The sequence below is a fragment of the Mixophyes fleayi genome, chromosome 6, assembly GCF_038048845.1.
Source record: "Mixophyes fleayi isolate aMixFle1 chromosome 6, aMixFle1.hap1, whole genome shotgun sequence".
Lineage (NCBI taxonomy): Eukaryota > Metazoa > Chordata > Amphibia > Anura > Limnodynastidae > Mixophyes > Mixophyes fleayi.
In genome coordinates, this window is record NC_134407.1 from 201,397,784 (window position 1) to 201,413,600 (window position 15,817).

The 15,817-nt window shown below is 41.4% G+C and overlaps 1 protein-coding gene across 3 annotated transcripts in view; it reads right to left on the minus strand.

The window, feature by feature from the left end:
• The window catches only part of RGS9 (regulator of G protein signaling 9), an 82,874-nt gene that overhangs the window by 21,450 nt on the left and 45,607 nt on the right, over window positions 1–15,817 (minus strand). For all 3 annotated transcript variants that reach the window (XM_075178049.1, XM_075178050.1, XM_075178051.1), the window contains exons 9-14: window positions 15,184–15,246; window positions 10,020–10,049; window positions 8,281–8,342; window positions 3,179–3,292; window positions 1,558–1,673; window positions 1,253–1,340 (exon numbers count right to left, since the gene is read on the minus strand). In XM_075178049.1, the coding sequence (XP_075034150.1) occupies window positions 1,253–1,340; window positions 1,558–1,673; window positions 3,179–3,292; window positions 8,281–8,342; window positions 10,020–10,049; window positions 15,184–15,246 (473 nt within the window). The remainder of the gene's footprint in view (window positions 1–1,252; window positions 1,341–1,557; window positions 1,674–3,178; window positions 3,293–8,280; window positions 8,343–10,019; window positions 10,050–15,183; window positions 15,247–15,817) is intronic.

Consider the following 15,817-nt stretch of genomic DNA (forward strand, 5'->3'; position numbering starts at 1 on the left):
CACCCCTTGCATTTGAACATGGTTTTCCCAGGAGAAAATTGACTCCCTTTTTTGCCTTACTTTCCTTAATGAATCAGGCCCATGTTTAGTAGAAATAATACAATACCTCTGCTATATTATAGAAGGGAGTTATGGTATATTTTTAAGAAACTGCTACCAGAACTGGAATTGTAAAATAGATTAACACACCAGCACACCTCTTTAGGTGATGTCACGGAGGGAGTGTTTAGGCAAGTAAGGAAAAGGTAAAAAGTGTGAAATGATTTGGGAAATTGATAGTTTTTGGGGGTCAGTCTGTTACTGAGAAATCGTCCTATAATTCTAGCCTATATTCAAATTACGTAAAAAAGTGAGTGTAGTTCCTCCGTTTCAGTCTTTTAAGAAACTGTTTTGCATTCATATTGTATGTAAATTTATTATAACTATTTTTATTTCATAAGCATTGTTAATTTTTGGCATATTAAATCCCATGTAATAATGTTCTGTCTTTGTGTTCTTAAAGAGTTATGTGTCTGATAAGCTTGGTTTTTATAATGCTACATTTATGCTGGTTCACAGTAACTCTGATTAAATTCAGTTGTGATTCCATTTTGAAATAAGTTGGGGAGTAACAGAAGACTTCCTAAGACTGTCACCTTTAGAACTAAATCTTAGTGGTGGCAGGACTTTGTGTTTAATTGTGCATGTGAGATCGATTTTTGAGGGGGGTTAGTCATTTTTAGACTAAGGGGTAAATGTATCAAGCTGGTGGGTTTGAAAAGTGGAGATATTGCCTATAGCAACCAATCAGATTCTAGCTATCATTTTGTAGAATGTTCTAAATAAATGATAGCTAGAATCTGATTGTTTTTTCAAACCCGTCGGAAAACTCTCAACTTGATACATTTACCCCTAGGTGTTCTTTTGTTAATTAAACCCTTCAAACCCATGTCACACATGCCCAGGTGGGTCTTGTCTTGACACTATCTGACAGTAACAATTTATATTAGTAGAGTCATGTTTCATAGAATAAACGTAGATTATCAAAATACAGCAGTAATTCCGATCAGCTCCCTGACAAGTGCTGGATTTTCAACGTTTTTTGTACATTTTAAACAGACCGTTATTCATATTTGTTCTGCAATGGAATGACAGATTCCCTTATTCCCACCCCCTCCTCTGATTGCTTGTATGTGAGGTTCAGATTGCAATAACCATTACATGGACAGATGGTAAGACAGGCCTAAGGCCTGACCATCTGGGTTACACTCACTTGTAAATCTCCTCTGCTTTCTCCTTCACCTTTGACTGGTCTCCGTATTTCAGATCTTCACAGGCTTCCCAAAAGCTCATGTTCTCCCCTGGTATAGATAGATACCAATTTAGTTTTTACAAATCCTAAAGATACTTTATCTAGTATCAATATTGGTTCAGGAGCATCAATATATGTAACTTATTTATCTTAAAATACGTAATGAGGATTGGGTCAACTGTAACTGTTGTCCACTGGACCTATGATAGACATCACCTTCTCTGCCACCTTACACTGGTGGATCACATTCCCTATACTGTACCTACCGCTGAATTCTTTCTTGAGGAACAGCTGAAAACTTTGTCTCCCCTTGGGGTCTCGAATCAGTTCACTGAAATTAAACGCCCAGCGCTCAACTCGTAGCTTTGTAGGAATTTCCACTCTAAAAATGATCAAGGGAGATTTCAGATTTTATATGATAGAGATTGATATTATCTACTTCACACTAGGCGTAGCTTTGAAAATACGAAGTAAAACGGAGAGGATATGCTGCAAAAACATATTATATTTTACAACTTTATTTTTTTCTATGACACTTTCATAAAGTGATCTAAAATATCAAGTTCAACACATGCTTCAGTGTTTCCTGTCAGTGCTGTGAGGGCTCCCGCAGCAAGGTTAGAGCGAGGTGGGGGCCCCCTCACAGTTCCATGGAAACAAGCATGGAAGAGAGATGCCTGCTATTTGTATTGCACTGCAGCCAGTTAAATAATCAGCAATTACTGGAAGCTGCTCCTGCGAATACTCTGGGTGTAAAGAGGTCAAACGTGGAGCAGCTATAGCCGCAATGCTAGAATCAATACAGAGCGGAAGTGTAAGCGTGCATCAGCCTGTCATCCTTAATGTGTAGATGGTCGTCGTTAAGGCCTTTCTTTCAGAGAACAGAAAATTGTGCTTATGTACTGGTACCTGGCAACAGCATAAAGGAAGATTATCTCCACATTAACGTGACCAAGGACTGGATGCCTTTGTCTGTCACCAAATTGTAGTGAGCTAAATTAAAAGTTGCTGTGGAGAAAGGAACAAAAAATATAATTCTGACATTAAGGGGCATATTCAATAAGGGTTCCAGTCTGCGGTAACGCGCGTTACTGCGGAAAGTGCGCACTATTGCCGGTATTACGGTACCGCAATAACGCGGATTTTCGTATGCAACCCTATGGGCTGCGAACGAAAATCCCCGTTATTGCGGTACCGTGGATTAAGTTCGTGGCCCGTTCCGGCGCGATCCCGTGGACCGGAATCGTAATTGAATATGCCCCTAAGTGTCTTCCTCATTGGTTGAAAGAATTGCTGATGGTTGACCTGTAAAAGGGCATATTCAATTCCGATTTGCGGCCTCGATTCCGCGCGGCCGCACGGGTCCCGGTACTGCAACATTGTGGATTTCTGTGCGCACCCTAGAAAGCCGCGATATTGCTCTACCGTAATGACGCTTTATATGCACAGCCGCGCGGAATCGTGGCCGCGAATCGGAATTGAATATGCCCCTTTGTGTAGAGACTCTGCTTAAAAGGGTTCTCCAATATCGGAGATTCTCTCGCCCTAGTTATTTCTCTCCCCCCCTATAGCAGTTATGTGAACAGTATGAGAAGAAACAGGAAAGTCATTCCTCTTTATATATAGGATAATACACACCATAAATGACATCTTTTAAAAATCACCAAGGAGTTCTGTTCCTACTGCACTGTGCTTCTATACAGATCACAAAACTCAAGAGTGATTTCTAATATCCTTGATAATTAACAGTAAGGCATAGATTACTCCTTATACTACACATGTTTTCTTAATGAACACTGTAGTAGAGGTGTTTATACACATATTAACATCACTTGTGTGTTATAGATCATCTCTAAAAATCTTTCATTTAAAAGATCGGTAACTCACAATTTGGCATTCAGCTCCAAAAACATGGTGTCGTCCGTAATCCAGGGGTTGCTAGGCAGGCACCCGGACATTATGGGATCATGAGAATAGTACTGCTCACTGTATTTCAGTATCCTGCAAGAAGTTGTGACGGGTGGTCAGAGGAATCCGCTAAGTAACCAATCTTCAGCAGAGGTTACATATTTGCCCACCATAAATAGGTGGTGACAAACTAAATGCAGGTAATATATTAAATGGTCATATGCATAAAAGCACCATGTGGCAGTCACATATATTAGTATAAGAATTATCACACCTTGCAGCGAAAGACTTTTGCAGCAATCTATGGGGACATACTGATGACCATCATGTGCCCATTGTTAGCATTGTGTCATCTGTGTCCTAATTATTAACTTGTTACTACTGAAACAGACATATATTTATATACCACCCACTTCTGTACATTTCTACTTGGTTCGCCCCGTCCTAAAATGCTTCCTCCTCCTAGGAACATCTCCTAGTTCTCTCAGTCCCCTAATTCCTCATAACGATGTAATCTTGGTCCCTTATTGTCCCTGTGCAGCTATAAATCACAACGTTGTTTGTACTTGGACTTATCTTAAGTTGCTCATAAAAGAATTGTTGCCACAAGCCAAAAAACAATTTGTATCGAGGGCAGCTCTCCAATGATGTCGAGATTAAAACCACTTGCTGCAATCCTACTATTTACTGAGATGAACAGAACGGACAACAAACAAAAAACAGCTAAGCCTTAAAATTCCAAAGCGGTGCCATGAATCTGTTTTTTAAGTGTGACTCTGGATTTCTTATGGTACATGGTTAGTGCACATGAACAGTGTTATACATTGGCGTGTGTCTCTCAGGAATCTGTAATCTTATTCACACTGGAGTGCTATCATGGGCAATCACAGTCCCAACACCACAGAAGGGGTCACTATAAGCCGTATATACCCTGGTATCTCTGTTTCCCCAGTGGGTATGGTGCCATTTGTGGATCATTATAAGCATAAGATAGTTGTGTGCTAGGTTATTAAATGGCTAAGTATCTGATATTCATCCTAGAGCAGTTTCCCAGCTCCCACACACAAGATGAATAGACACCTCCTAAAGTGTAAAACAGATCAACACACAAACGTACAGTGTAATCAGACAGCCATGAGATACAGACACACACAGGAAGAGTAGACTCCTGGTAAACTCTATAGACAATTTACATATAAACTGAATGTCACACAGAGACAAATGACACACTGGAGGAAGTGTCAAGAACATGTCATGATAGTCACACACAGTGTGAGGATCCACTGCAATACCAGCTACAGACAACAGGTGGCAGTGCACGATCAAAGCTGACAATTGCACATTCTTTTTCACTTACTGCAATCAGCACTTTGCTAAAGGTGAAGTCAATTACACTGCACCTCACCTGCGGGTGCATCAAAGAGTCTTGTTTGGTTGCCTGTTTATCAACTTCACCCATCATAATTCTATCATCTAAAACCTATTGACTTCAGCTTTTTCCCTCACAATCTGTCCTCACAGAACTAAGAATCTTGGCCAAACATGGGGTGTCTCGCTACCCCAACCAATTGGTGCCCTCCTGGGTGTCACCAGCACCATAACACACAGGAGTACGAGATAAGTGACTATCTGCACAAAGTATCAGCAAGAGGGCAGGGTAGTCACACACTCAAACACACGAGGAAGAGACAACTAACATATTGTGCTGAGTAACAAGGAGAGGACATGATAGTCACACACAAGAGTTAAGAGACAACTGAGACATTGTACACATTATTAGGGAGATGGCAGGATAGTCACATACAGACAAGGATAGTTACAGACTGGAGTAAGAGACAACTGACACATTGTACTCCGTATCAGAGAGAGGGCAGGATAGTTACACACTGGGGTAATAGGCAACTGACACATTGTATTCTGTATCAGAGAGAGGGCAGGATACTTACACAGTGGAGTAAGAGACAACTGACACATTGTACTCAGTATCAGTGAGAGGGCAGGATAGTTACACACTGGGGTAAGAGACAACTGACACATTGTACTCCGTATCAGAGAGAGGGCAGGATAGTTACACACTGGAGTAAGAGACAACTGACACATTGTATTCCGTATCAGAGAGAGGGCAGGATAGTTACACACTGGGGTAATAGGCAACTGACACATTGTATTCTGTACCAGAGAGAGGGCAGGATACTTACACAGTGGAGTAAGAGACAACTGACACATTGTACTCAGTATCAGTGAGAGGGCAGGATAGTTACACACTGGGGTAAGAGACAACTGACACATTGTACTCCGTATCAGAGAGAGGGCAGGATAGTTACACACTGGAGTAAGAGACAACTGACACATTGTATTCCGTATCAGAGAGAGGGCAGGATAGTTACAGACTGGAGTAAGAGACAACTGACACATTGTATTCCGTATCAGAGAGAGGGCAGGATAGTTACAGACTGGAGTAAGAGACAACTGACACATTGTACTCCGTATCAGAGAGAGAGAGCAGGATAGTTACACAGGGGAGTAAGAGACAACTGACACATAGTACTCTGTATCAGAGAGCGGGCAGGATAGTTACACAGGGGAGTAAGAGACAACTGACACATTGTACTCCGTATCAGAGAGAGAGAGCAGGATAGTTACACAGGGGAGTAAGAGACAACTGACACATTGTATTCCGTATCAGAGAGAATGAGCATGATAGTTACACACTGGGGTAATAGGCAACTGACACATTGTATTCTGTATCAGAGAGCGGGCAGGATAGTTACACAGGGGAGTAAGAGACAACTGACACATTGTACTCTGTATCAGAGAGCGGGCAGGATAGTTACACAGGGGAGTAAGAGACAACTGACACATTGTACTCTGTATCAGAGAGCGGGCAGGATAGTTACACAGGGGAGTAAGAGACAACTGACACATTGTACTCTGTATCAGAGAGCGGGCAGGATAGTTACAGACTGGAGTAAGAGACAACTGACACATTGTACTCTGTATCAGAGAGAGGGCAGGATAGTTACACACTGGGGTAAGAGACAACTGACACATTGTATTCTGTATCAGAGAGAGGGCAGGATAGTTACACACTGGAGTAAGAGACAACTGACACATTGTATTCTGTATCAGAGAGCGGGCAGGATACTTACACAGTTGAGTAAGAGACAACTGACACATTGTACTCTGTATCAGAGAGCGGGCAGGATAGTTACACAGGGGAGTAAGAAATGACTGACACACATTACAAGCAGTATCCGGGAAATGGCAGACCAGTCATACACAAACACATATAATTACATATAAGTAACAACAGCTGACACACCAGGCACAGTATCAGGGAGGGGGCAAGATAGTCACATTCAGACACATTGAGACAACAGACACATGGTACATACGATCTTAGGCATGGACACTATCTGCCCCTATGTTCCACAACCCATTAATAATCACTCAATAATAGACACCACACCAAGCAGTGGAGAGAATATGGTCACAGTCTTCTATTTTTATTCTTTCAATTTAAACCTTAAGGGGAGGGGTGTACAGGGCAAACAATTGCCCCACATATACCATGCCAGATAATACAAAATCCAAGGGTCCACAGTGCCCAATCAACTGGCCACCTAATGCTCCACCCTGGAGACAATCATAAACCTTGGTGTAATAACCCCAAAACTGTGCAGTGAACCCCTCCGTTCTCTGGAGTTCCACTCAGAATACAACAGTCCCACTTCCACTGTCTCCAGGGACAACAAATAAGCCAATAAACATCAAAGACAACAATATCTTCCTCTTAAAGATCGCCAATGTATTCTTTCTCGTCTCTTTATATTTTTCAATTTCTTAAATTTTTATTTTCATTAGCATATAATCTAATTTTTTTTTTTTATAAACAGATCCATATAAATATACATTTTATTTTGAAAACAATGATACATTATCACATATAAGATAAACAGTGAAAACTACATCCTACCTCTACTCCTTTTTTTAAACCCTTTCTGGGTGGGCTTGCCTCTGCACATCCTTCTGGAAAGAGGGGGAGATGAGCAAGACTACTGTTTTTAAATATATGCCCGCCCCCGCTGGGCATGCGTTGCTCACCCCCCCCTCAACTCCTTTCCTACTTGCTTCCGCCACCTAATCTCACGATATTCACCTTACATGCACTGGGGAAACCCCACTCTCCTCTTTGTCATGTACGCTTGATCTAGCCCACCTAAAAGCAGGACCCATGGCCCTCACTGATGCGGTCATGACCCACCGGTTATTTCCCAGCGGAGGCTGTATCAGAGAGAGTGCAGGATAGCATCAACACAGGTGAAAAAGAAGAGACAACAGATACATTGAAAACTGTATCAGGAAAAAGGTAAAATACTCACAAGCAGAGATAGAAGTACAGGGTATAGGGGAGTGGGCAGGAAAGTCACATACAGATACAGGAGTAATCTGACAAGTGACACGTTGAACACAATATGGGTAGGATAGTCACACACTGGAGCAAGAGACAACTGACACATTGTACACCGTATCGGGGAAAGGGTAGGATAGTCACACACTGGAGCAAGAGACAACTGACACATTGTACACCGTATCTGGGAGAAGGTAAGATAGTCACACACTGGAGCAAGAGACAACTGACACATTGTACACCGTATCGGGGAAAGGGTAGGATAGTCACACACTGGAGCAAGAGACAACTGACACATTGTACACCGTATCGGGGAAAGGGTAGGATAGTCACACACTGGAGCAAGAGACAACTGACACATTGTACACCGTATCGGGGAAAGGGTAGGATAGTCACACACTGGAGCAAGAGACAACTGACACATTGTACACCGTATCTGGGAGAAGGTAAGATAGTCACACACTGGAGCAAGAGACAACTGACACATTGTACACCGTATCGGGGAAAGGGTAGGATAGTCACACACTGGAGCAAGAGACAACCGACACATTGGACAACATATCGGGGAGAGGGTAGGATAGTCACACACTTCAGTAAGAGACAACAGACATGTTGTACACAATATCAGGAGTAGGGAAGGAGAGTTACACACACAAATAAAATGACTTACCCAGATAGAGACACAGAAGACTTTACTGTAGACCTCATTAGAGACTGCTGATAGTACATGATCTGTGTTGCAGAGAAGGACACTCAGTATAAAGAAATCCTTCGGTCACCATCCACAATGCTGTGAGAAGATCTAATCAGCAATATTTAAATAGGTCTCCTTTGTCTCAAATCTTTAGTAAGTTTACCCCTGTGCTGTACAATCTTCTTATCCAAGCACAGCCAGTTATTACACAACCCCACAAGTATCAGCAGTTACACGCTTACACCACTAAGGAATTAACTAGAAACAGATTTCAAACCAAATAAAAAGTTGTGTTTATCTAGTGCTCTCAGACACACAAACTAATCTTCAAATAAAGGGCCTGATGATACGTTGGGCGTGCGCTCGTTTGCGGAACAGAAATTAAAAATCAAAATTTGCACTGCAGGTGTCCACAAGGAGAGTGCACATATATTCGCACATCCAGAGTTGTGTGCGTCTGACACTTGCACCTCATTATGACTAGACAGACGGAACGAGTGAGGAAAGGTTGGTGTAATGTAGGCCGAGTATAGTAAGGCTGTGTTCATGCAGACCATCACGGAGATGTATGTACATCTGTCAGGAGCCATATCTGTTGCTGGAGCAAATGTGCGATAATATTGATGATGGTCGCTAGCACTAGCTAGCCGCTTCTTATTGGCTGACTGAGAATTCACCTCTGAAGCTGATAGGTGCTTTATTGACCGTGCATGTTATAGAAAACAGCGTATTTTAAAAATAATTTTCTTGCTACTTTCGTCCGCAAGGCGGAATATTATATCTGCTGGATTATGTCAAGCGGATGTGTTTTTCGCTATCAAAACACTTTTCTTCTGCTTATGACCTGGGTGTGTGTATGCTTAGGTGGGTGTATGTACGCCTGACATAAAACTGGAGCATATGCTACAGGTGCAGAGCTTCAGATGCCTCCGATTCAGCATATGGACATAATTACGCTATTTTTAGGGACATTTTTTTTTTTTCCTGTAAATTACACCCAACATACGTCCAACTCAGTATCACGGCCAGTGACAAATACTGCATGGAAGCAATCAAGAACAATTATCTACACAACGGTTACTTGCGGCAATCGCTGAACCACTTTATATATATATATATATATATATATATATATATATATATATATATATATATGCTATCAAAGTGGACAATAGATGTAGCGAGGCTATTTCCACAGTGGATGGAAATGCCGATCCACGGCATCGCAAATCCCATCATTAAGCCCCGCCTCCGCCAAACTCAGTAAGATCTCTACTCTTCCGGAAGATCTCCCTGAAATTCGGCAGCCTCCCGGAAATTGCGGGAGAGTAGGCAATTATGATTACTTTCATTAATCAGGCTATGCAATTGTTGGTGGCCCCTTTTTGAGATTTTTTTGTGAAGTCCATTTTATTTTCTGGGTGTCTCCACTGCAACTGCGGCATTTTACAGCGGTTTCAGAGTACAGTAGATTTTATCAACTTTTGCCAACACTTATATATTGTACGCTCCAACATAGCTGAGATTGAAACAGTTAATTATGATTTAGACTCAATCCGACCACTGCTCTGTGCAATGTGTCTGCAGCTATCTGCGGGTTGGAGATATATATAGAGAGAAAAGTAAACATCATTCACTACAGCAAGGTGTAAATCACAGCTATTTTCAGCCCCTGCTTCTGGGCTGAGCCTTTCCAGGAACTAAGGACTACTTACTTCTCTCCTGTAAAAATCCACCGTCTTCTTCTGCAAAACACAGAGAAACAGGAATATATTACAGAGGAAAGGATCAAGAGATAACAACACATCTGTTTCCAGATCTCAACCCTTTTCTGCTGTACTATCTGCATTTATACAATGATGCCTATCGATTCTATAGGGCCAATTTATTCTATACTAAAAAAAAGACAGGGATATAAATATTCTGCCTTTTGCTATTGTAATTGCATTTTCTTTTGTCGCTCTTCATATTATGCAAAACCACTCACGGAAGATTTTCAGTGCAGTCATTTAGAACTAGACACACTGAAGTATACATGGTGCCTTGAGATCGGGTCAGATTGCAATACAGTTACATTAAGTGCACCCCTGGCAACCTTAATTGTTCCATAAAATGCAATTGGTACCAAAAAATAATTAGGTCAAATTGCTACAAAAAGTAAAGTAGAAAGTGTGAGACCAGAATGTTATGATGGAGGTAAGAGGCTTTCATAGTGGGCGCACCTTCCAGAATCCAAATTCAATGCTCCTTTTGTTACAACATGGGTGGCATTCTAAAGAGACATTCTAAAGCAGCATTCTAAAGAGACATTCTAAAGCAGCATTCTAAAGAGGGTGACTTTCTATAGAACTCATGGGTCTGATTTCACAGAATACTGTGATACTAAGTGTGTCTGTGTTTATAGTATTACAATTGTACAATAACATGTTTTTATCTTTATAAATAAATTACTGCAGCAAGGTATGGTTATATAAGTGAAACGAGAGGCAAACATTAAAGATCTGTGCATACATAAATAAAATGTGTGGCTCTGACATACAGATCTCTCAGCAAGAGCTGATTCACTCAATAATGTTCAAACAGCATAATGTGTCCCGGCTGTAAACACGTTGCCTGACAGATCTGTCACTGTCCAACCAACCACTGCCTCATCACACTCGTTAGTCATGAACACCCAGGGGTATATTTACTAAACTGCGGGATTGAAAAAAAATGGAGTTGTTGTCTATAGCAACCAATCAGATTCTAGCTGTCATTTTGTAGACTGTACTAAATAAATGATAACTAGAATCTGATTGGTTGCTATAGGCAACATCTTCACTTTTTTCGAACCCGCAGGTTAGTAAATATACCCCCCAATCTGGGAACAAGCACCGCTGCTCAAGTTCATAGTGTGGTAAAGAGTTATGGAAAAGGAGAGATTACATAAAATCAAATATGGCTAAGAAATGGGAATTGGGGAGAGGGGGAGGTTGTATTGATAAATACATAAAGTATTAGGATGTGGAAAATCAGGGATGAAAGCAAAAAAGAATTTGCATTGAGTAGATATTTTTCGAGCCTCCGAATACCATTATGGGTGTATCCATTCCTTTTATGCACAAGAAACTAATAAAGCTTACAGGCCTCCACGGCATGCATGGAATTCTGCAACAGTGTGGTCAACTGATGTACTAATAAGGTGATGCAGTGGCTATGTGAGCCCAGGCCCTCTGTGCATCTTAGGTCCTGCAGTGTAGATGACTGGAGATTAGGGTTCTCTCTGGCACAGAAGGAGAGGGACCCCGTACCATACCTATTGGGGAAGTCCACTAAATCAGAAAAGGCTGATGGCTGAAAGTTGAAATTCAGACTTAAAAAGGAAGTGTGTTAACCCTTATCCCTTGACCTGAGCTTTTTCAAATATTGCAGTTTGTAGTCTATGTTAGGGCAGAATTTATACATACAGTGTTGTTGTTATGTATATATGGCATTTAGGTGTGTTTTCCTCAGTATAGATTTATTTTAGTGCATGTATTCTACATACATAATTATATATCGTTATTGGAAAAGGAATATTGAACCGATCTATACGTGAGCACAGAATAAACAAATGCACTTGCGGAATGTAGTGAACAGTTCCTGTGAAGAGGTTTCCCAGAAACATTCTTAGAAGATCTACCCTGGTACTCAGCCTCCCTAGAGGCCCACAAAGTAGTCTGTTTTGTAATGCCGTTAATGCATAGAGAGTGTTAAGCAGATACATATTTTGTTAATAGTGAGAGATCTCAGCTCACTGGAGCTATTCGCAGCATAGACATAAAAAGCTAAGTATCTCTCTGGTCCTAATTGCTGGAGAAACGAAGAGATTGTGTTATCATCTGACAAGCAGCCTCTCCTTTCACTCCCAGACAGCACTCTCAACACCAGATTGCCAGAGATAATGTTCAAAGCTGATTCTGTGGAGACAACGGACAAGAGAGGAGGGGGGGGGGGGGGGGAAAGTCAGCATAAAAATGAAAGTAAATACTTCAGCTTAGCAAACAGCAAATACTTCATCAGCCCCAAAGTGTGATATTGTATAGAAAGCAGCTGTTGTAGGAATCCCAGACAGCTCCCTGTACGACAAAGGCAGGCTGCCGGCAACCTTTCAGTTATTACATATCAACATCTAGGGGTAAATGTATCAAGCTGAGAGTTTTCCTGCGGGTTTGAAAAGTGGAGATGTTGCCTATAGCAACTAATCAGATTCTAGTTATCATTTTGTAGAATGTACTAAATAAATGATAGCCAGAATCTGATTGGTTTTTCAAACCCGCCGGAAAACTCTCAGCTTGATACATTTACCCCCTGGTAGTTGTTCACAGTACATGCAATGGATGTGACACGTGTTAAGGACATGGCTCACACACACTACAGCAGTACTGGACAACCTGTGGCTCTCCATGTGTTGTGTAAGCCTAACACGCAATCTTCTCTGCTGGGAGATTGGTCCCCAAAATATTGCTGTGAGCGGGTCATATGTCTGAGTGATTCTCCTCAATTCCCGCGACAGTCTGGTATATATACTTTACTCTACTATTCTGGTGGTATCATGAAGGTGTCTTCAGGATTGTCCTTCTTTGTACTCCATACGGTTTTTCCTCCACTTCAAACTCCTCTTATTTTAATGAGTATAAAACAGGCCTGATTTAGTTAACGCCACAACAAAACGTCAATTCTAGAATATACGTAATATAGACGTTAATGTAGTTTCCATGCGCGCACATAACCCTACTGGGTGGAAGGATTCCTTAAATGTTCTACTTTCCTACAAGTTTCCGTACTAAGCATGTGCACCAAAATTGCATCTGTATCTGGAGTTTTGTATCCCCTTACGACTGGAAAGGACTAATGGGGATGGGCGAGCGTACTTGGACTACGGGAAGGGCATGTTCACACAAGTACAACACAATTAGATGATGCGTCCCCAAATGTGCCTCTCAGAAGGAGCATTATCTAGCCGCTTTAGGAATTAATTCAATAGTGTAACGTCTATATTATATCAAGTCGTAGCCATCTATTTGCATTACTTTCCATTTGGACCACCGCAGGAAAGAAAATTTAAGTTGGATTTTTGAAGGGGAAACAACGGATAGGGAGGTGTTTGTATGTAATTATATTTTACATGGAACATGTGACTTTTATTAATGACTGTTCAAGTACTATTCTTCTCTTGTGCATATGACACGTGATTACACTATTATATTGTGTACATATAGGGTAATGTGAGTTTTACTACTATCGCTGTCATGCCGTGTCATTGTTTTGTCCATTCTCTTTGTTTCTATTTATTTTTCCTCCTAATATATTTATTACAAGTATGTGTGTTAAATCCTTGTGTTTTGGGCAGCACTGTCTTTAGTTTTATATCACATAATTGAGGTATGAGCAAGGGGCATTTTATTATTAGACTAGGGAGCATATTTACTAAACTGCGGGTTTGAAAAAGAGGAGATGTTGCCTACAGCAACCAATCAGATTCTTGCTGTCATTTTGTAGAATGTACTAAATAAATGACAGCTAGAATCTGATTGGTTGCTATAGGCAACATCTCCACTTTTTCAAACCCGCAGTTTAGTAAATATACCCCCTAGGAATCTATACGGCCTGAAGAGAACAGAGAATAACCATTTTTTATTTTTTTAAGGAAGTGTGGGATAAAATGATTTACATGCTGAACAAAGACTTTCTAACAGAATATGGTATAAGAATTTATATTTTACATTGTTAAGAACATTTACAGATTCCCCCAATTTCACTGAACGCCACCATGTAATTGGGGCAGTCATCTGGCCAGTAGTTTATCAACCTGGCCGATGAAAATAAGACTTGTGTTATAAGTGAGGAGTAAACATCCCAGATAGGATGGCTGTCATATATTTTCCCATACATGTGATTCGAGGCCTGTTAGCAGGGCGCCGAGAGAGGGGGCGCAGGTACAAAGTGCCGGGCTCCTGGACTGCCTGTGTAGTGGGAGGAGCCACTAACCTGGTGTAGCCACGCCCCTCCACTCAGTGGCTATAGAATGGGCCCCAAAAAGCTGTTGTACAGGGGCCCAAAATTTCTCTTGGCGGCCTTGCCTGTTAGTATTGAGGCAACTATTTCACCCGCTCCTTGTATCCCTCAACCTCTTAGCGCTTGTTCTTTAACCTTTTACAAGCCATGCTGGATAGAGAAATACAGCTGGTCCGTCATGTTATTGGCTAAACAGCAGAAAACACTCTAACCCGTCTTATTTCTCACATTGCGTTTCCATGGTTACCAATCCCCGCAGACCCCAGTAATCTATGATCTCCGATATGTTCAAGGGCCTCCAGGGGAGGTTTATCAGTGATTCACCGTCTTCTATCTGAACGCTGTCATCGTCTCTATGATAGTGGCAGAGCACTGCATTGTAATTCAGCGTCCGTGAAGGAGAACAAAGCCGGCCCTCGCCAGACATTGGTGTACAAAAATATACTCCAAATATTCCAAATATGCATCATTTGTGAGCGACTTTCTGAAGTGGGGGTGAGACCAGAGAGGTTGTGGGCTAGATTTACTAAGCTGCGGGTTTGAAAAAGTAGGGATGTTGTCTATAGCAACCAATCAGATTCTAGCTTTCATTTATTTAGTACATTCTACAAAATGACAGCTAGAATCTGATTGGTAGGCAACATCCCCACTTTTTCAAACCCGCAGCTTAGTAAATCTAGCCCTGTGTCAGCCCTATATCACTGACATTGACTGCATTATAGATTTACTCAAATAATGCTTTATTTCTGGATTCTGGGCGATGTGGAACCCAGGACGACAGTTATCACATTCAGCGTGTCTCTTACATAACCTATAGAGTTTATCGCAGCCTCACCTGTTTACCTTGACAACATTGGGGTCACTGGCTCTGTCCATTCCATAGTCCAACACATCCAGCATTCCCGGCTGATATAAACAGAAGGACAGGGTTAATGTGTGCTAATGATATATATCTCAAGGGAAAATGCATTTTAAGTGCTTTGACATCTTCCGACAACATTAATGTATGGATCGCAATATGCCCTGCTGATGATTTAACCTACTGTATCTACCCATCCAGCCTTGTTTATTTTGTTGATCTTTAATATCGCATGGAACTGGTTTGAGAACACAGCTGTTTTCAATGCACACAGAACAGCTGATCTGGGCATCCAACAGCAACAAACTAAACAACTGTACCTGAATGATGTAATGGCCTTTGTGAAAAACATAGGACCCCAGTATAATGAAGTAATGTATGTAGGATGCCATGTACAAACCAAGAAGGTGGAAAAACTTTGTCATCTTTGTTTCCAAATAGAAATTGGATATTTCCTTGACATTCTCACCTTGAAAATCAGTCCTGGCCTACCCGGGGGCTCTCCAGGTGTTGTGAAACTACAAGTCCCAGCATGCCCTGCCAGCTATCAGCTGGCTATCTGCTGGCAAAGCATGCTGGGGTTGGTAGTTTCACAACACACGAAGAGCCAAGGGATGG